Source organism: Electrophorus electricus, chromosome 1 (genome assembly GCF_041902795.1).
Source record: "Electrophorus electricus isolate QZ-2024a chromosome 1, ASM4190279v1, whole genome shotgun sequence".
NCBI lineage: Eukaryota > Metazoa > Chordata > Actinopteri > Gymnotiformes > Gymnotidae > Electrophorus > Electrophorus electricus.
Window position 1 is genome coordinate 32,754,176 of NC_137497.1, and position 22,445 is coordinate 32,776,620.

Here is a 22,445-nt window from a genome sequence, read left to right on the forward strand (position 1 = left end):
CAAACCAAGCCCATGGCCAGCTTGCAACAAGCCATTAATTTCTGCCCCTTTCTAGTGAAAGACCACGCTGTCAAACTGGTGAGACGTGAGGTGCTCCTTGCATGTCTGTGCTATTCAGAACAGAGCAAGGACACTTCACCTGACCTCAGACCTGAGGACATTTAATGTCTGATTATGGAGACAGCTTTGAAACTGGCTGTCCTTGACAGAGTAAGAGGTGCAAAACAATTGTCCATGATTCAGGAACAAAGATGAAATAGTTTCACGTCTCTTAATAATGACAAATAAACAGCGAACAGAAAGAGATGGTGTATAAAATAAGCTCGAGTCCCAAGACACGCTAAGAATAGGTCAGCATGGCGACCGTGGGACCGAGCAAGGTTGCACGGGTCTTCCCATGACCCTTAACTCCGCCGTCTCTCTCTCTCTCTCTCTCTCTCTCTCTCTCTCTCTCTCTCTCTCTCTCTCTCTCTCTCGCTCTCTCTCTCTCTCTCTCTCTCTCTCTCTCTCGCTCTCTCTCTCTCTACGTCACTGGATGGATTTAAGTCCGAGGCGTACATCTGTTCTCTAATCTTGGACAGCGCGCCTTCTCCTCGGACGTCAACGGAGCAGCACTGATGGAGCGACTGGCGCAGAACTGAAGCGCCATTCGGAGCTGCTTTTGGACCCAACATTACCGAACGGACAGATTGTGTTACTTCTTTTCGTTCGGAGAGGACCGACGGAGATTCTACAGACACCAGATGTGCCGGGACCCTCCACGGAAAAGATAAAGGTGCAGGTGGCGAAGTTACTCGGTGAGGTTAAATTACCATATAAGGCTACTAAACATGTGCGCAAACGTGCGAGTAGGTGTGTGTCCTACAGGAGGCACAAATTAAAAACAACGAAAGGAGTGATTTGCAACGTCCCGAACCCACAGAAGAACAGGACAGAAACAACAAGATTCGCTCGTGAAATAATTACACCATTAGTTAAACCCCTGAAATCACAAGCAGCATAATACAGTCATTTTGGAGACTTTCAATACTTATAGAATATTTATAATACAGCACAGTGCGTGTGCGTGTGTTTTAAGTTTTTCTCTGCATAGGTTGTGTGTTTTAATTCCTGCCTGGCTTGGATTTCGTCAGATTCCATGTGGTAAATGAGTGGGTTAGATCAAGGCCATGTGGTTATTTAAGACCACAGCTGGCAACCTATACCGTGCACAACGTTTATTAGGCAAATTCAAATTGTTAGCATATTTCCATTAGTATTTCAGGTGCCATAGACTACGGAGAGTGTAAAAGGGATTTATGTTTTCCGTTTCCTCGCAAATGTTTTGCTGCGTTTACGGTGAGTTTCAAACAAGGGCTGAATAAATTCAGCATGAATTGGGTTAAATACCTTTCATTGTTAGCGTATGTTAGACATCCCGAGAGCTTTGCTTCATGAACCACTGTCAATTTAGCAAAGCGGGATAGATAGCAATTACAAATGTTTTCACTTTAGGCCTCTACATCCAATACTGACCCCTACATCCAGTAGTGGCCAGTGACTGTAGCAGTCCCCTACGTCTTTCCAAGTCACGTGAAACATTACACTCTCATTGTGAACTAACCCTGTCGGGTAGCAGCATGTTGCAATACAACTGAAACTGCGTCTTTCCAGAAATGACACTAACAGCTATAATGTCATGGCAAATTGCAGACTTCAGGTATAACAGCCATTTGTGTAATGTCAACAAAATATTACTAATATATTCAATATTAGTTTTGAAATGTAATGCCGTTTCAGGTAAAAACAGCAGCTTCTTTAGATTTGTTTTTAAAATAGCATAGCACAACTTGACATGAGTTCCCTGTAAAACCCAGCTGTTAGAGTACATTACAGTCTATTAGAATACAGTACAATGCATTATAGTCAGTTACGGTCCATTATAAATATTCCAGTCTATAATATTATAAATATTTCATAACTATTGTTATACAGCAAAACTGGAACCTGATCCACAGTCAATAAAATCTCTAACTAATATACAACTTTCTGCTCTAGACTCAGTTTAAAATGATGACACTTTTAGCCAGCATAGTTCTCCTGTATTAAGCATAGCAATAAACAAAGAAAACACTGACATTCAAATTGCAATACTTATTTGCCACATCATTCGGGCACATACTGATAAATGAGTATTAGTTTATTCAGGATGACACTATTTGACCTTTTTATCTCCAGCGGAATGTCTGCAGAGGAGCAGACGGTGAAAGGCGTTCCTGTTCTGGGCTCAGACCCTTCATCCCCTCATAAGGATCCTGGTCCTGTGATTGGTGGGCTGAATCTGCGTTCCGCTCCTGGTGCTTGTCTGCTGTTTGCCGGCGTCTTGCTGCTCATAGGGATAGGCGTAGCAGCGGGTGGGTACTGGCCTCATCGTGCCCGGAAACCACCACTGCATCAAGTTTCCAGTGGTCGCACACCAGCGGAGAAACTGAAACTTGTCGGTCCTGTAATTATGGGAGTGGGCCTTTTTATCTTTATTTGTGCCAACACACTCCTCTATGAGAACCGCGACCGTCGCTGGGGCCCATACAGTCAAGGAAACCGCTTTCCGACTCGGTCAGGGAGACACAGGAAAGCCAAATCAAAAAGACACCCGCAGCCGAAAGCCAGCTTCAACAAAGGCACCCTGGCTTTATGTGAACTCCGCAGTAACTCCCCAAAGGATGGTGTCACTCCTCCTACCCTCGAGTCCTCTTCCCTCTGCTCTGGCTCCGACTCCATCCAGGTGAGCTTTGACCTGGACAGGGGAGCTCCTCTCCCTCAGGACAGGGGCTCTCTAACCCTGACCCTTCCGGTCATCAAGCTGAACAACTCCCTCATAAGCTGCTCAGAAGCTCCACCCCTTCCAGAACACTCATACCGGAACTTGGTAAGAGGGCCCAGTGGAACAAAGGCAGAGCCAGAGGAACAAAGGGAGAGCCAACACAAAAAGGCCATTCCACTTAATATCTATTAGAGAGAGCAAGACCAGCCATAAAACAGGTGGGGATATTCCTACCAAATATATGAGGCTGTTATAACAATACAATAGACATATCATAAGCGTCATTACTAGCTAAAGAGAATTAGAGGCCAAAGGATGATATAGTGTGAGTGTGTGTGTGTGTGGGGGGGGGGGGGGGGGGGGTAAGTACACAGATGATATTTGTTCTATATTCATTTCAGAGTTGTTCCATATTCGTTTCAGAGCTAGTTTTCTAGTTACCACTTGCCTTTCTGAGGGCCAATACCAGATTATTGTTAGAGTTTGTAGAATAATAGCATGAATAGAAAACAGAATTTTAATTACATTTCTTTATAGCTGTTTTTTTTTTTGCCAGAATAAATTTTTAATCCTTAAACAGAATAGATAGTATTACAAACACATATCTCAAATTACCCAAAAAAAACTTGGTCCTTGATGAACTTGGTTGTCTCAGGTGGGTGTAAATCAAATCTGTTCATTTTAAAAAACAGAATGCTGACAAATAATGAGCAAATCAATAAAATCTGTATGGACCAGGAGAGAGAAAGCACACTTGTGATTTTTGTTTCTCCACATTCAGAAAGAATCTCTTCCTTGCAATTATTTCCTGCACTCTTGCGAAGATTCTTTTTTGTAACAAAAGCAGTGAATTCAAAATAAAGCAAAACAAATGCAAAGGGTCTATATTTTTCCTGAAAAGGAGCCAACACCCGCTAACCCCTTTTCCCCATGTTTCAGCCGTGCAGTGGAACGGGCTCGTGTATGAACACAGGCCGAGTGTAAACACTGGGAATGCAGGCCCTTCAATGCAAGGACCTGCATCATCCTTCATAACATAGTCAATTACCATTATTTTTTGCTGAAAACTTTACAAATATTTTGGTGAAAGATTTGTAGACAGAGAAACAACCTTTAAGTCGTGTTGCTTTTGGATGCAATTATTCTCGATTTCTGGCTAAATCTCTGCAGGACATTGAGGGAATCCTGTATACATCTGATCCTGTGTTTGTGCCCCATGTCATGCTGATCGAGAAACACACCAGATGAAGTGGTGAATGTTCCTTTTTCCTAATGCATGCAGTTTTTCAGTAGGTTTCATCGGTTTTCCTAAAGCTTTTGCTTGGAAAACAAACATGAAATATGATAAAATAATGCTCTAATTTATATCATAATCTATCATTTTAAAAAGCTTTACATTGTTTTATTATAACATATTTAATATCCATCGGCTGTATTGCATCGATCCATATTTTTGTCTGAGTTCTTTTGTCAACAATCTGGTCTCATCTCATATTGTTTTTCTGTGTTTATATTGAATAGCCTACTGCAGTTGTGTGAAAGAATATGTATATGTGTACACATCCGGTTTCAAAAAGGAATCTTCAAAGAAATGTCAGCCAGGGTATGAAAGGGGACCAACCACTGAGCCCAAACACCCTCCACTATCTCCTGCCACACACTGGGTTCTGCACTGATCAAACAGAGGATGTATGCTGATACAGGATCAGTTTATACCTTTAAATCCTGATGAATTCAGTTCTGTATCCTGTGAAAAGTACTGGTCCTAGACCTGTCCTGTTCCTCTAATACATGGATAAATGCATGCAAGTCAGGTAATTGTGGCAGTCCCATCTGTGAGGTCAAAAAGTGGAGATTACTCCAGTGCTGATTTATAATACAGAAAATTCTAGACAGCAGGCTAGTTGTGCAGGCTGGCAACCAGTAACCCAGTCACATGACATAGCCTCTCCCAGTAAACAGTAACATGACTTAGCCTCTCCCAGTAAGCCCCATGAGGACCTTATACCAAACTCACTGGTGCTTTTCAAATCAATCTTGCTCTGGTGACAGATGGACTTCTGATTTTGCTCACGAATCACCATTTGAGGACAAGCTAAGGCAGGCTACACTGGTGATGATGAAGACCAGAACAGCAATCCTGACCCCAGTTCAAGATCTTGGCTCATGGCTGAGGTAGTGCATGAAGAACTGCTGGCGTTTCCAAAACGAGCTGAGATCAAATCTCTTTATTGTTGAACTGATGACAGCACTGGTGTTAGCTAAACAGAACCAAACATGGCTACCCGAATACTGACAGAAGGATTCAGGAGCCTTACATTCACTCTCTTATAAATCCACATTAGTTTCTTACAATGAACATAGATTTTAAAAGGTTATAATAAACAAAACATATCATCTTATATTAAAGCCTACTGAGTATTATAAAACACATTACATATCGGCAGATATTAAATATAAGCTCCAATTTTTAAGAAAAATGAATGCAGAACGCATTAAAAACCAACCAAAACAGCAATGTGTCAGTGACTAAATGCTGAAGAAAGAGGATTTTGTGCTGCTCAGGAATGAGAAAAAGAAAGATGAGTCTTAATAAGGAAGCGCAGCTGAATTACGTGACCAATATTTCATCTGCCATCTGAAAAATAAAACCATGTGTCATCCGACGCGTTCTTAACAGCGCTCAACAACTCAGAAAAATGTCAAAATAAAGCTGCTTTGTGTTTTTATACTAGCTCCATCTAATGGACAAATTTAGCGTTTGAATGTACCTATTTGCTATGTACATGTGTATTTGTGTGAGAGAGAGAGAGAGGCTTACTAAATCCATGCCGAGGAAGAGGTCGCCATTGGTCACCTTGGGGATCTTGACGGGGGTGTGTGTGGAGAGGCGCTTGTCCCATTCGGTGGGGCCGAATACAGGAACATCCTCCAGGAAGAGACGCTTTAACTCCCTGATACTGGCATGATGCCTTAACACCACCTCCGGAGTCTCATCAAAGTTCTATGAGAGAGAGAAAAAGACAGAGAGGAGAGAAGGGGGGAGAGAAGGAGAAGGAGAGAGAGAGAGAAGCAGAAAGAGAGAAAGTAGTGGTTTGTTGATGTGTCTTGTACATAAAGCAAATATAAACACCACTTTCTCTAAAGTTAAAACAACAGATTTTAGTTCTCACAGGATGCTCAGCAGAAATATAACCTACCTCCAGCATAAGGATACTGTGGCGGATAAATATCGTTTCTCCCTCGATTCTCTTCGCTTTTCTCTGTGGCAGAGGAACAAAGTGGCAAAGATTGAAGCCGCAGCAGTACATTTCAGTCTCAGATATCAAAGAAAACATATTTAATTTCACGGAAATGCCTGTTTGCTGTGTGCACTTCAGTTCGCTTTCTGTGCTTAATGATGTACAACAAATAGCTTTAAAATGGACAAGAATCAAAGAGACGAAATGATAAAAGGAGTGATTAGGTGCTTCACCTCTCTGATGAGGACTGATGATTCTGTTTCCTGTAGAGGAAGACATGCGTTAAGATGCGTTAACAGGTAACTCACCGGAGAACTTTCCCACGCACACATCAAACCCAGTCACCCAGGATCCTCAGTGAAAATGTAAATCAATCTTAAACCGCCATCTCAAGTTAATCAATTATGTTACATGGTGCCCCTATATAATGTGGGATATAAGATAGATCACACCGATTGGATGTATTTAACTTATATATGTATAGGATGCCTTCTGTTTGGGTGAATGCGTGCATATATGTTATTGGGATGTGTTTGTGTGTGTTTCTGTTTGGGTGCTCCTGTTTCAAACCTCTTGTGTGATGTCCTGTATTGATTCTTGTGTGATGTCCTGCATCTTTGTTCTTTCTTCCTGATAGGTCGGTCTTGTGATGGGGGCAGGCCGGGCAGTGGGAGTGGATGTCAGTGGTTGGTCGGCTGGGGGCAGTGGGTGGGTCTTAGGCACAGCCACTGGGACTGGGGACATGACAGGAACTGGGGGAGGTTTGAGGGCTAGAAGGAGAGACACACGGGTTTTAGTTGGTCATCATCACTGCCCGCCGCCTGGGCTTATCAAGGCCCAGACGACCCAGCACACACCGCAGGTCTGAGCTCCGAAACGGCTTCACGACTCCAGTCGTAGGTCTAGCTCTCTGTAGAAATGCTACAGACAAATGCATGTTTGTGTTGGGTGTGTTTACCTGGCTCTCTAGGAGACACAGACAGTAGTATAAACCAGTCATCTTTCTCCTCCCATGGGAGCTGTACTGCCCTCCTCTCGTCCACAGCTGCTCTTTTACGCCGCTCCTCCTCCGTCACTCGCTTCTTCAACTCCTCCTCCATCACTCGCTCCTCAGTAGCTCTCCTATCTAATTCTTTCACTGGACAAGGCAGCCAGGGGGAGGGGAAAACATAACATAGGTCAGAATCAGTCAGAGAGAGAGAAACAGCTTGGTGGCTCTCTGAGTGCTTTCCTCAACACCTACTTTGCTGAATTAACCCATGTAGTGTTGAATAGTGTTAATATGGGTCCAGCTGGTTCATTCAGGTCCCCGAATGAACATGATCATCATTCCACACAATAATAGTTCAACACAAAGTTCATTCAACACTGCGGGTGTTAATTCAGCGCTGTAGGTGTTCATGCAACACTATATGTGCTAATTAAAGACTGCACGTGTTAATTCAACACTGCACATCTAAATTCATTATAAAATTGTAGGTTGTTCATTCAATACTGTACATCTTAATTCAACATCGCAGGTGTTGATTCAGCACCGTATGTGTTAATTCGGCACTGCTGGTGTTAATTCAGCACTGTACAGGTGTTATTGCAACAGCACATGTTAGTTCAGCTGTAGGGATTCTACTGAATCATGGGTTCACTCTACCTCCTTTTGGAGTCTCCAGCAGGACAAACCATTTGTTGCTCGCCTCCCCCTGCAGGAGGGCACGTGCCTCCTGCTTCCTCCGCTCCTCTTCCCGGATCTTCCTCTCCTGCACCTCCTTTGTTCTCCTCTCCTCTGAGAGCCAAGTGTCCGACACTTCTGCGGTACAAGCGGAACAGTGCAGCCATGTTTGTTTGTAAGAATGTCATTAAGGACAGAAGCATATCCCTGCATATCCCCCTTGAAATGGCGACATCTTGTAAAAGCAACACTTGAGCTTCTAACGCAGAGACAGTCTGGATCAGCTAGCGTTACCTGTGCCAACGCTCCTCCTCTCAAATGGTGTCCAGTCGAAGAGCACGAACCAGCTGTCATCGACCTCCTGCAGTGCACCTGGAATCTTCTCCACTTCTCCAACTTTCAGTGGATTCTCTCTGATGATCGTGTGCTTCTCTCCGATGATCAAATGCTTCTCTTCAATGATCATAGGCTTCACGTCTATCATAACTTCTCGTCCCTTCATTCTCACCGGCTCAGACACTCTTGTGTCTATTTGCGGAGTTCTCATGTCGATTGTGTCTTCATAAACCCCAGCAACAGGCACTGGAAACAATCAAATACCCTAAAATGTATTTCTTTCTTCCTTTAGCTGTGTGTTGATTAAAGATTATAAGAGCTAGTAGACTTTTTTTCGGTTACTAATAAATTAATCTATAGTATACACAGTTCTATATCCAGAAAACCTCCACAAAGGTAACAATACAAATATGTGCATGTGTATGTTTTTACATGAATCCATTGGAGGAGCATTTAAAAGGATAAACCAGTCATCATGGCCCTCTCTCTGTGGTGTTGCTGCCCTCTGCTGGTGGATAAGGGACTGACTCTGGCTTTTCCACCACCTGCACCTGAGTTCTCGTCTCTTCCTCTGCCATGCTCTTCTTGGCCATGATGTTCTTGTCTGTCACTGTGACTGGCGTCATTATGACAAAGGCTTTCTGACTATTTTATACCAATCTTACATGAAGTATAAATAGATTTGGAATAAGGTAAGCTATAGCCCAAGATTAATAAGAGTAGGGTTCCCACACATCAGTGAGTGCTTTATAACCTCTTTGTGGAAGCCAGGAAAATTCTGATATTGTTATAACAAAATGGCTGAAGTGGCTTTGCTCCTCTCTGCCCCTCTGCTGTCACATTCTCCTCTTTCATTCTACCTTAATGCTTTTCCTTGTCTTTCCTTTCTATTTAGAGTCACCTGGGTAACTGGCCAGATGAGTTTATTGAATAAAGGCTCAGTCTTCTCGAAAAGTAGCAAATCCAAAAGCACAAAGGATGTCTTGCACATTGCCACTACCTGCACTTCTGGTAGATGCTACCTGTATTTTGTTGCCTTGTACTGAGCAATGACAAAGTTCAATCAATCAATCAATCAATCAATCAATCAATCAATCAATCAATCAATCAATCAATCTATCTATCTATCTATCTATCTATCTATCTATCTATCTATCTATCTATCTATCTATCTATCTATCTATCTATCTATCTAAAAATCAGGAAGCTCTTCTTCCTTCCCAGTGGAACCCTCTGGTCCTCTTCAGAAGGTTCTATGCCACTTTGACTCACTTCCACGCTGCCATTACCGTTTCTGCCAAAGTTAGTCACTCTCCAGCTAGCCTCACTTTCTGCTCTCTGTTTTAAAATGTGCGCAGATGTGCAACTGCTGCTTGGTATGAGAGGTGTGGTGTGAAATGCTTAAGGTTACGATGCTTGGTGTGTGACACCTATGAGTGAGACGCTTGGTGTGAGACACCTGGAGCGAGACGTTTGGCATTAGATGCTTTGGGGTGAGATAATCAGTATGTGTGTACTGGTTTCTTCTACACAGATAAAGCACAGTTTTGGAACATATTGTAATGTCAGAGGTGATTCCCCATTAAAAGTACTTTTTAGTCTAGGATTAGTACTAATCTTGGTCCTGGGAACTGTGCCTGTGTGTCTACCTGATTGTTTAGGAGAAGGATTCAGCTGGACAAACCAGTCATCGTTCACTTCCCTCTGGAGCTGGCTTGCTCTCTGGCCTGCGATGGGTGGCTGGGAGGATTCCTTCACCTGGAGCACTTCTTTCACCTGACTGTCTTTCCTTTCGTCTTGCCATCTCCTCTCCTCCTCCTGCTGCCTACTCTCTGTTACCATGGGCACCACAGGTCTGTCTTCCTCATCTGAAGAAGAGAGGTGCATTCATTTATTGGGTGTGTGTGCTGCAGCTTAGTTTACAAGGTTTATAAGGCCTTACAAAGGAGGCAGAAGCGCCTACATCTGCGCAGAGAAGCAAGAGCACCTCTTGAAACGCTCTGTCCAGGAGAGCTCTATGGGAATCTTTTCAATTGTAGGGTAATTGTGACGAAATGATTTGAACTTGGTATGTACTGACACTGTTCTAGAATCTTCTCCATTAAAGTCCATTGCACTATGGTGTAACCAAAACCGGTTTCCAAACCTCTAATTATAATTATAATTATTATAATTAGCTAATTATATATGCTTAAGCTATCAAGCTAATTCTAGCTATCGCATCACAGAACATTTATTCACTTGTTTGTAGAGGGGGGATGTTTACTACCCACATTTTTAGTGCTCCCTACACATGTGAACATTACTTGTAGAAGTATTCATGTCTCTACCCCTCAGGTTTTATGTGGCTTCCTCGGTTGAGTACTCTAGATTGCAAGTTACAATGGAATATTTTGTGCCAATAACTACTATAGTGCCAAACTTTTATAATAACCTTCTAGGATAGGTTAAATATACTTGTGGGATTTGTGTATATCTGGTGATATTTTTACCAGGCCTTATTTGGCATGCACCAGGGTTCCAAAGGCAGTGTTCTCACTTGCTCTGACAAGCCACATTAACAGAGCAATTACATCATAGTTCACTTTAATCAAACCAAAGCTGCCAATGTCTGAACGCACTCTTAGTTGTACCTGAAAGAGACAGCGTTAACCAGGACTCCTGTGGAGACCTGGGAGGCAGGTTCAGCAGGACATGCGAGTTATCTTCAGTGTGGATGGGTGGAAGAGGGTTTGGCCTTTGCAAAGTCTTCTCCTCCCACTGCTGAATCCCACCTGTCTGGAGTGCCACTTCTGTCTTGGCACCTGTGCAAGTCATAAGTACAATGAGAACTGATGGGAATTCATTTTCTACTGCAGTATTCAGAGGAGGACTTTGGTAGGAAACTCCTGCTGAACTGTAGCACTTCATTATACTATGTAACATTCTCTTACATACTACTGTTTTTACGTGATCTATCCTGGAGGTGGCTTGATATTATACCAGTTGTTTAAGTGATATCTTCTGGAAGTGTACACTGGGTGTAGCATTTGCCAAAATGTTTAAAAAATGCCGCATTTTGCCTAAACATCAGCAATTGTGTTCCATTTGTACATTTAAACATGTTTGGTATTAGCAGCTCCATTTGTACATTTAAACATGTTTGGTATTAGCAGCTGTTGCAGAGTTGATCACATGACATACCTGCAGCCAAAGGCCTGTGATACAACAGAATGTGCCAATCATCCTGCTGTCTTCGCAGGGCTCGTTCCTGTTCAGCTTGCCGCAGTTTCTCTTCCAGAATTTCCACTTCCAGCAATCTGACTTTCAGACCTTCTATGTCCTGTAGTCTTTCTTCAATACTCTCCAATTCCAGTAATTTTTTCTCTAATCCCTCTATTGTCTCCTCAGAAACCACTTGACCTCCCACCAAGAGTTCCTGTTTCCCCCCAACTATTTCCACCTTTCTTATCTTTCGCCCAGTAAAAACTTCTTGAGGTTGTCCATCATATCTTTGTACTTCTTGTGTTCTCTGTTGATGAATTACTACATTCTGCAATCTTGCTCCATCCTCTTGTTCTTCTAGTTTTTCTTCCGTGCTCTTCATTATTGGCTGTTTTCCTACAATAACCATCTCCAGACTTTCTCCAGCAATATCTGCTCTCTTTAGTCTTGTTTCAACCTCTAATCCCTCTGACCCATCTCTCATATACTGAGCCTCTTTCATTATTTTGACAACTTCTGCACTCTCCTCTGAGGTTCTTTCTTCCCATTCATTCTTCTCCAGCTCCCGTCTTTGTTCCCAAAGTTGCGAAGACTGCAGAGATGCTGTGGTGAAACCAAACAGAAACATTATTACAACTGTCATTGTCTCTACCCACTACACCGTCACATCAGCCCAACTGGCTCCTGTTAGCTGGAATGTGGCATTGAAGCAATCGCATCACGGTTCACTTTAATCAAACCAAAGCTGCCAATGTCTGAACGCACTCTTAGTTGTACCTGAAGGGGACAGCGTTAACCAGGACTCCTGTGGAGACCTGGGAGGCAGGTTCAGCAGGACATGCCAGTTATCTTCAGTGTGGATGGGTGGAAGAGGGTTTGGCCTTTGCAAAGTCTTCTCCTCCCACTGCTGAATCCCACCTGTCTGGAGTGCCACTTCTGTCTTGGCACCTGTGCAAGTCATAAGTACAATGAGAATTGATAGGAATGAATTGTCTACTGAAAGTCCTGCTGCCCTGTAGCTCTTCATTATACTGTATGACATTCTCTTACACACTACTCTTTTTACCTGATCTACCCCGGAGGTGGCTTGATATTATACTAGTTGTCTAAGAGATATCTTCTGGAAGTGTACACTGGGTGTAGCATTTGCCAAAATGTTTTAAAAATGCTGCATTTTGCTTAAACATCAGCAACTGTGTTCTATTTGCACATATAAACATGCTTGGTATTAATAGCAACTTTTGCAGAGTTGATCACATGACATACCTGCAGCCAAGTGCCTGTGATGCATCAGAATGTGCCAATCGTCCTGCTGTCTTCGCAGGGCTCGTTCCTGTTCAGCTTGCCGCAGTTTCTCTTCCAGAATTTCCCCTTCCCGAAATCTGACTTTCAGACCTTCTGTGTCCTGTACTCTTTGTTCAATACTCTCCAATTCCAGTAATTTTTTCTCTAATCCCTCTATTGTCTCCTCAGAAACCACTTGACCTCCCACCAAGAGTTCCTGTTTCCCCCCAACTATTTCCACCTTTCTTATCTTTCGCCCAGTAAAAACGTCTTGAGGTTGTCCATCATATCTTTGTACTTCTTGTGTTCTCTGTTGATGAATTACTACATTCTGCAATCTTGCTCCATCCTCTTGTTCTTCTAGTTTTTCTTCCGTGCTCTTCATTATTGGCTGTTTTCCTACAATAACCATCTCCAGACTTTCTCCAGCAATATCTGCTCTCTTTAGTCTTGTTTCAACCTCTAATCCCTCTGACCCATCTCTCATATACTGAGCCTCTTTCATTATTTTGACAACTTCTGCACTCTCCTCTGAGGTTCTTTCTTCCCATTCATTCTTCTCCAGCTCCCGTCTTTGTTCCCAAAGTTGCGAAGACTGCAGAGATGCTGTGGTGAAACCAAACAGAAACATTATTACAACTGTCATTGTCTCTACCCACTACACCGTCACATCAGCCCAACTGGCTCCTGTTAGCTGGAATGTGGCATTGAAGCAATCGCATCACGGTTCACTTTAATCGAACCAAAGCTGCCAATGTCTGAACGCACTCTTAGTTGTACCTGAAGGGGACAGCGTTAACCAGGACTCCTGTGGAGACCTGGGAGGCAGGTTCAGCAGGACATGCCAGTTATCTTCAGTGTGGATGGGTGGAAGAGGGTTTGGCCTTTGCAAAGTCTTCTCCTCCCACTGCTGAATCCCACCTGTCTGGAGTGCCACTTCTGTCTTGGCACCTGTGCAAGTCATAAGTACAATGAGAATTGATAGGAATGAATTGTCTACTGAAAGTCCTGCTGCCCTGTAGCTCTTCATTATACTGTATGACATTCTCTTACACACTACTCTTTTTACCTGATCTACCCCGGAGGTGGCTTGATATTATACTAGTTGTCTAAGAGATATCTTCTGGAAGTGTACACTGGGTGTAGCATTTGCCAAAATGTTTTAAAAATGCTGCATTTTGCTTAAACATCAGCAACTGTGTTCTATTTGCACATATAAACATGCTTGGTATTAATAGCAACTTTTGCAGAGTTGATCACATGACATACCTGCAGCCAAGTGCCTGTGATGCATCAGAATGTGCCAATCGTCCTGCTGTCTTCGCAGGGCTCGTTCCTGTTCAGCTTGCCGCAGTTTCTCTTCCAGAATTTCCCCTTCCCGAAATCTGACTTTCAGACCTTCTGTGTCCTGTACTCTTTGTTCAATACTCTCCAATTCCAGTAATTTTTTCTCTAATCCCTCTATTGTCTCCTCAGAAACCACTTGACCTCCCACCAAGAGTTCCTGTTTCCCCCCAACTATTTCCACCTTTCTTATCTTTCGCCCAGTAAAAACGTCTTGAGGTTGTCCATCATATCTTTGTACTTCTTGTGTTCTCTGTTGATGAATTACTACATTCTGCAATCTTGCTCCATCCTCTTGTTCTTCTAGTTTTTCTTCCGTGCTCTTCATTATTGGCTGTTTTCCTACAATAACCATCTCCAGACTTTCTCCAGCAATATCTGCTCTCTTTAGTCTTGTTTCAACCTCTAATCCCTCTGACCCATCTCTCATATACTGAGCCTCTTTCATTATTTTGACAACTTCTGCACTCTCCTCTGAGGTTCTTTCTTCCCATTCATTCTTCTCCAGCTCCCGTCTTTGTTCCCAAAGTTGCGAAGACTGCAGAGATGCTGTGGTGAAACCAAACAGAAACATTATTACAACTGTCATTGTCTCTACCCACTACACCGTCACATCAGCCCAACTGGCTCCTGTTAGCTGGAATGTGGCATTGAAGCAATCGCATCACGGTTCACTTTAATCGAACCAAAGCTGCCAATGTCTGAACGCACTCTTAGTTGTACCTGAAGGGGACAGCGTTAACCAGGACTCCTGTGGAGACCTGGGAGGCAGGTTCAGCAGGACATGCCAGTTATCTTCAGTGTGGATGGGTGGAAGAGGGTTTGGCCTTTGCAAAGTCTTCTCCTCCCACTGCTGAATCCCACCTGTCTGGAGTGCCACTTCTGTCTTGGCACCTGTGCAAGTCATAAGTACAATGAGAATTGATAGGAATGAATTGTCTACTGAAAGTCCTGCTGCCCTGTAGCTCTTCATTATACTGTATGACATTCTCTTACACACTACTCTTTTTACCTGATCTACCCCAGAGGTGGCTTGATATTATACTAGTTGTCTAAGAGATATCTTCTGGAAGTGTACACTGGGTGTAGCATTTGCCAAAATGTTTTAAAAATGCTGCATTTTGCTTAAACATCAGCAACTGTGTTCTATTTGCACATATAAACATGCTTGGTATTAATAGCAACTTTTGCAGAGTTGATCACATGACATACCTGCAGCCAAGTGCCTGTGATGCATCAGAATGTGCCAATCGTCCTGCTGTCTTCGCTGGGCTCGTTCCTGTTCAGCTTGCCGCAGTTTCTCTTCCAGAATTTCCCCTTCCCGAAATCTGACTTTCAGACCTTCTGTGTCCTGTACTCTTTGTTCAATACTCTCCAATTCCAGTAATTTTTTCTCTAATCCCTCTATTGTCTCCTCAGAAACCACTTGACCTCCCACCAAGAGTTCCTGTTTCCCCCCAACTATTTCCACCTTTCTTATCTTTCGCCCAGTAAAAACTTCTTGAGGTTGTCCATCATATCTTTGTACTTCTTGTGTTCTCTGTTGATGAATTACTACATTCTGCAATCTTGCTCCATCCTCTTGTTCTTCTAGTTTTTCTTCCGTGCTCTTCATTATTGGCTGTTTTCCTACAATAACCATCTCCAGACTTTCTCCAGCAATATCTGCTCTCTTTAGTCTTGTTTCAACCTCTAATCCCTCTGACCCATCTCTCATATACTGAGCCTCTTTCATTATTTTGACAACTTCTGCACTCTCCTCTGAGGTTCTTTCTTCCCATTCATTCTTCTCCAGCTCCTGTCTTTGTTCCCAAAGTTGCGAAGACTGCAGAGATGCTGTGGTGAAACCAAACAGAAACATTATTACAACTGTCATTGTCTCTACCCACTACACCGTCACATCAGCCCAACTGGCTCCTGTTAGCTGGAATGTAGCATTGAAGCAATTGCATCACGGTTCACTTTAATCGAACCAAAGCTGCCAATGTCTGAACGCACTCTTAGTTGTACCTGAAGGGGACAGCGTTAACCAGGACTCCTGTGGAGACATGGGAGGCAGGTTCAGCAGGACATGCCAGTTATCTTCAGTGTGGATGGGTGGAAGAGGGTTTGGCCTTTGCAAAGTCTTCTCCTCCCACTGCTGAATCCCACCTGTCTGGAGTGCCACTTCTGTCTTGGCACCTGTGCAAGTCATAAGTACAATGAGAATTGATAGGAATGAATTGTCTACTGAAAGTCCTGCTGCCCTGTAGCTCTTCATTATACTGTATGACATTCTCTTACACACTACTCTTTTTACCTGATCTACCCCGGAGGTGGCTTGATATTATACTAGTTGTCTAAGAGATATCTTCTGGAAGTGTACACTGGGTGTAGCATTTGCCAAAATGTTTTAAAAATGCTGCATTTTGCTTAAACATCAGCAACTGTGTTCTATTTGCACATATAAACATGCTTGGTATTAATAGCAACTTTTGCAGAGTTGATCACATGACATACCTGCAGCCAAGTGCCTGTGATGCATCAGAATGTGCCAATCGTCCTGCTGTCTTCGCAGGGCTCGTTCCTGTTCAGCTTGCCGCAGTTTCTCTTCCAGAATTTCCCCTTCCCGAAATCTGACTTTCAGACCTTCTGTGTCCTGTACTCTTTGTTCAATACTCTCCAATTCCAGTAATTTTTTCTCTAATCCCTCTATTGTCTCCTCAGAAACCACTTGACCTCCCACCAAGAGTTCCTGTTTCCCCCCAACTATTTCCACCTTTCTTATCTTTCGCCCAGTAAAAACTTCTTGAGGTTGTCCATCATATCTTTGTACTTCTTGTGTTCTCTGTTGATGAATTACTACATTCTGCAATCTTGCTCCATCCTCTTGTTCTTCTAGTTTTTCTTCCATGCTCTTCATTATTGGCTGTTTTCCTACAATAACCATCTCCAGACTTTCTCCAGCAATATCTGCTCTCTTTAGTCTTGTTTCAACCTCTAATCCCTCTGACCCATCTCTCATATACTGAGCCTCTTTCATTATTTTGACAACTTCTGCACTCTCCTCTGAGGTTCTTTCTTCCCATTCATTCTTCTCCAGCTCCCGTCTTTGTTCCCAAAGTTGCGAAGACTGCAGAGATGCTGTGGTGAAACCAAACAGAAACATTATTACAACTGTCATTGTCTCTACCCACTACACCGTCACATCAGCCCAACTGGCTCCTGTTAGCTGGAATGTGGCATTGAAGCAATCACACCATGATTCACTTTAATCGAACCAAAGCTGCCAATGTCTGAACGCACTCTTAGTTGTACCTGAAGAGGACAGCGTTAATGTTACTGGGAACTGTGGAGAGGTTCACTCTGCTTCTCATGTTCAGACTGAAGACCATGTTTATTAACTCACATGGTGCAGTCTCCAGGATCCAAGTAGAGGATTTTGAGGCTCTAGGATTGAGAAGGTCATACCAGTCATCAGCATGCTGCTTCCAACTCTGGGGAACACCACTTTTCAAAATGTTTGTATCTGTACAGGAAACACAAATATGTAGAAATATAGTTTAGTGTAAGTCAGTCATGCTGTCAAAACATATGAGAGTACTAATTTAACTTTGTTCTTACAAAGCTCACAAAATATCCAAGGACAAAAAGGAAGAAGGTGAAGAAGCTGCACAGTAGACTTGGACAGGCAGGTAGACAGGAGGAGACTGAACTTACTGGAAGACAGAGAGCCTTGGGGTGGGAAGGACCGCCCACCCAGCTGCTGAGGCCCTGCCTCCTCATTTGGCCCCTCCCCTTCCTCCCTTTCCCCATAAGCATGGCTCTTTGCATCCATCCATGTGACTTTGTGTGCATGTTTGTATGTTTTAGTGCCTATTGTTGCATACAGCAGGGATGCTTGGTCAGCAGCGAAGGTTTCTGTAGACATAAAGCAGTGATTATTGCATGTTTTCTGTGTTTATGTGACTGTCATGAATGACTGTAACAAATAACAATTCAGATGATTTAGGAACATTTTGTTTTAGATGGAATATACCAGAATGAAGACTACATATGAGTCAAAGCAAGATTAATTAGATCAGATCCAACTGGACTCTACCTAGTCCAAAGCTGGGCTGTAATTGGTCAACGTCTAACACCTGGAACCAATCATCAAGCTCCGTACGATTTGGGCGCTTCAAAGTTTCAAGCATGCTTTCTTTTGCTGGAAAAATACCATCATCAGATAAACACACCAAGATATGCACACACAGGAAAGATCCACCCATGAAAATGCATGCGCGCACACACAAATACACAATCATGCATGCGCTCACCAACCTGCAAACCCATTAAAGCAAAACGTACACCCACACTAACACAAAAACACAGGCACACAAACACACACACACACACACACACACACACACACACATACACACACACCTTTCCTCTTGATGGCAGAACGAGCGACATGTAGTGGTGGACGCTTGATGCTGGAGCTGGCTTCCAGACATTCAGTGTGAGTGTTGCCATGGAAATGGAACGTAGATCCCAGGTGTAGGAGGCTGGGAAAGGATCTGTCTTGTCGGTAGTTCCTGCAATGTGATTGGATAAGCCTTGATAAATGCTTCACTGAGTTAGGCATCTAATAGGGTATATAGTCCTTCATAATTGCTGCGACAGAGACTCCTACTTTTGCATTCACAGGGGAGTAGGTATTTTTAATTGTGTGATTAGTGGATAACTTCTATTGTTACCTCAGAGGAACTATATCATCTGGCATCTGGAGTTATTCTTTACTTCTGTAATTACTCCATTTTAATCACAATGGCTATACGATGTGCTTTTTCACACTGTGATGTGGGAGACCTCAGAGAGTGAAAATAATGCCTTTACTTACACTGTAACAACAGGTAAAGCTGTGAAATCCTCCAGAACACATACACACACCCACCCACACCCACCCACATCCACACACACCCACACCCACACTCTTGAAAGATACCTAAAGAAGGCATGGTGCTCTAGAGCGGTCTTCCACAGGCTTTTGCAGGCATGGTAGTTGGGTAGGTTGAAGATAAGGGTACTTTCAGAAGCATACTGTGACATGAGGAACACAGTGAGCTGTCATGGATACTCAAAAATTCTGAATTTCACATCAGATTTCTTCCTGTGACAGTATTCTCTGATTGTTAGTAGGATTCTATAAGGATTCTATCTTGTTTCTTCATCTCTGTTAACTATACTATACACATATAAACTCAAGTACTCCTGATTTTCAGCACTACTAAATACATGAATTAATTACATTACATATAACAAAATATAGGAACAAATACATTACTACAATATGATTTCATATTTTTCTGACATTTTTACATTCGGTCAAAGAATATCTCCTAATTACATTTTTCTACATGGTGCTAACATTAATGGTGCAGGAATATTCTTGGTTACACTTTACATTACACCACCATTATTACAGTTTATCAATACTATACCATTACGATTATACAGTGAATAACAGAGTAAGAATGTGCAACCCTACAGTGCTACTCTTTAGACACTGTATACAACGTACACATTGTCTTCCATTATGTACAGAGTATCAGTGCACAGTTCGGCTGATTACACAGCTGTTTATACTGCTATATATATAGTGTGTGTTGCCATCAGGTCACACTGGACTACCTGTTCCTGAAGGATCTTCAGGAGAAATCTGCTACGTTTGTAGGACATCTTTAGAACTCTGGGCCACGGAAAACTATCGATCTGCGTCTCACCCTCATACACCTTTAGCCCATCAGCACACACACCCAGCATTACATCTCCTTCGCTGGCATCCTTACACACATACACACAGACATATACACAGCCACAAGCACACACACACACACAGAAAAACAAATTATCAAATGCAGCACTGGCACACAGACAATGAATAATTTCATAATGTTCACAATGGCAGGGACACACATGCTCACGAGTGTTACCTTGGCAGGGTGCAGGTCCAGTCCATACATGGGCAGGCTTTTGGCCTTCTGTAAGAAAACCTTATCTGCATCAGCTGGAGTCATAGACCTGTACACACACACACACATACGCACGCACATGCACACACATATACAAACAATGACAACAGTCCCGTGTGCTTGTAAGCGTGGATGTGTGTATCTATGTGTGTGGGGCTAACTGATACTGTACTTGTGTGAACGATGTAGCTCTGTGACTGCGTCCTCTAGCTCCGGGGTCTGATGTGGTGCAAGGGGGATGTTACCGAGGTAACCCTGCCCATGCACTTCAGAGTCGTATTCACCCAACTCTGACTGGACTGTGTATGAGCCCAGCTCTGCCAACACATCTAATGGACAGGACAGACGGCTGGTCATGATGTCCGACCTTAGCTGTAGACATAACAAATACCTGGAGGAAAGAGAAATGTTAACATATACAAAGACAATACTGATACATTTACATTAGCTTGAGGGGCCATGCATGTTTGTGTGTGTGTGTGTGTGTGTGTGTGTGTGTGTGTGTGCAATCCTTTACCTGGTGATATCTTCTGCCAGTAGGGAAGGATCAGGTGGGTAAAACTTGACATTGAAAGTGAATGTTGCATCTTGACCTACAATCCAAGCAGAAGAGAACAGATTCAGAGCTACACACAAACACACAGGTAAAACACACCCCAAACACTACAATATACTTAAAACACTACAGTGCACTACAAATGCCACAGCACACCCCAAAAATATTCCAAACACTACAATACAGGCCAAATACCAGAACATACTCCAGACACCTGAAAAACATGCCACAATACACCCCAAACAGATATACTCCTCAAACAAAATTCCAAAACACATCCAAAACATCATAATACACACATACACCCCAAGCGCCAAATTATACTTCAAACCCAACAGAATAGGAATGACTTTACATACCTAATATTTGCTTGTGAAGCTCTTTAGAAAAATCCAACCACACCTGATAAAGGAAATTTAGAGTGAGCGAGAAACCTCTCCACCACCGCCAGCACACTATCCAAAAAATTTCTAGCCAAGGACAATTTACATCAACTGTCTATTTTGGAATGACACACTGTTACATTTATAAATAAAGTTATAAATAGACTACGTGGCTAACACACTGGAGGTTGTTCTCTTTCTTTGTAAATGAATTCTATACTATGTAACAGTTCTAAAATATTTACCTTGGTGTTGGGGGAAAGCCACACAGCTAGACCAAAGTAATCCCTCTCCAGCAGGTTGAGATGTTCACACACCTTATCAAACAGCACCTGACCCACTGCACCTTTCTGTAAACAAAGAAGAAAACATTTTTTTGTTGTTGGTTTTTCTATTTTTGTAAGACAGAGGTGGTTGATAACAGTGAGGGCTCACAGACTTGAGACTGACCTCCAGGTCGCGTTCAATGTGCGTGTCATCCAGGAGTGTGACCCAACAGCGGACCATGTTTCCTCCGCGCTCTCCCTTGCTCTCCATGACTCTGGATTCACGGCAAAACAGTGTAACGCTGCAAAACGTTTAGCAGTTACTTGTGACTCCCCTGTTTTTGAAGTTTACTGAGGGCTTTGCACATCAGCGTGAGCCTGTGTTTATTTCAATGCATTTGTGCGGGGAGATAGGTGGCCCCGTCGCCAAGCCCAGGCTGGTCTGCTGTAAGATAGGCCTATGGCTGTTTGAAGGAGATAAAAATTCAGGAGACACATACGTAAATGTGCACATACAAACACATTTGCGTGCTCAAACACACACACACACACACACACACACGCACTGACAGAGAGCAAATCATCACAAAGCTATCATTCATTCCATCATTCCAGGGATTAAGATACATAACCTATAATAACATTTAAAGAAAAAGTCAGATCAAATTTCCGCCTTCTTTTCTGCCCAGTCTCAAGGGTTTAGCTTGAGCGCACAGATAAGAACAGGCGTGGCTGACACGCACGCTAATTGTTCCCCCATCTACCCCTCTTAAAAAATACACCAAGTGTGTGAAAAGCAGAGTTTGGGGATTTGGAAGCATGTGGGAGATCTTTGTTTGAACTTAGTTTGATGGTTTGTGAATTCTCAATTAATCCTCAATAACCATTCAAATGATTCTTTATTAACCATCATCTTATTCCTTTCCTAAACTGAACTGCTTGAACCCTTCATGTCAAAGCCTAATCCCAAGTCTGACCTCAGTGCGGCATTCCAGACCAGAAAACATATTCGAATCGCATCTTAGTCTATAACTACACAAATGTTACAAATGCCAGATAATCAGGCAAGTCCTTTATTGTCAGTGTTTCTACTGCAGCATACGAAAGCATGTAATCAAAAATCAAAGGCAACTCGCGCCTAGCCAATGGCGGTGAAAGCATTTGGCTTACCTGACCGCGTCAGGCGTCCATTACTGCTCACTCTGTTCGCATACTGCAGGGCCCAGAGAGGAGGTCAAGCATGCTGCAGAAGCTTTCATGACATTTGAACTGAGATAAGGGAGATGATGAAAGCTTCAGGAGAAATAAGGGCTACCGTCTGCTATACAATCAGACAGACAGACGTAACTACCATACACACAAATC

General features: G+C 42.9%; 1 protein-coding gene across 2 annotated transcripts; it reads right to left on the minus strand.

Moving 5' to 3' along the window:
* Positions 1 to 5,016: 5,016 nt before the first annotated feature.
* Positions 5,017 to 21,463, minus strand: epb41b (erythrocyte membrane protein band 4.1b). Of its 2 annotated transcripts, none has more exons than XM_081715554.1 (31): positions 21,265 to 21,463; positions 21,060 to 21,164; positions 20,791 to 20,833; positions 20,393 to 20,468; positions 20,048 to 20,266; positions 19,837 to 19,924; positions 19,535 to 19,687; positions 18,849 to 18,943; positions 18,287 to 18,438; positions 17,961 to 18,065; positions 17,483 to 17,779; positions 17,268 to 17,387; positions 16,379 to 17,002; positions 15,890 to 16,060; positions 15,092 to 15,715; positions 14,603 to 14,773; positions 13,805 to 14,428; positions 13,316 to 13,486; positions 12,518 to 13,141; positions 12,029 to 12,199; positions 11,231 to 11,854; positions 10,681 to 10,851; positions 9,697 to 9,915; positions 8,006 to 8,293; positions 7,694 to 7,849; positions 7,004 to 7,183; positions 6,616 to 6,815; positions 6,279 to 6,308; positions 6,004 to 6,066; positions 5,625 to 5,807; positions 5,017 to 5,441 (listed from the first exon to the last, which is right to left on the minus strand). In XM_081715554.1, exons 1-31 carry the CDS (start codon positions 21,349 to 21,351, stop codon positions 5,415 to 5,417), a joined length of 6,861 nt encoding a protein of 2,286 aa, XP_081571680.1. In that variant the 5' UTR covers positions 21,352 to 21,463; the 3' UTR covers positions 5,017 to 5,414. The 2 variants fall into 2 exon arrangements, with proteins under 2 accessions (XP_081571680.1, XP_026856994.2); XM_027001193.3 differs by having other exon boundaries at positions 17,579 to 17,779; positions 21,265 to 21,462.
* Positions 21,464 to 22,445: the final 982 nt, after the last annotated feature.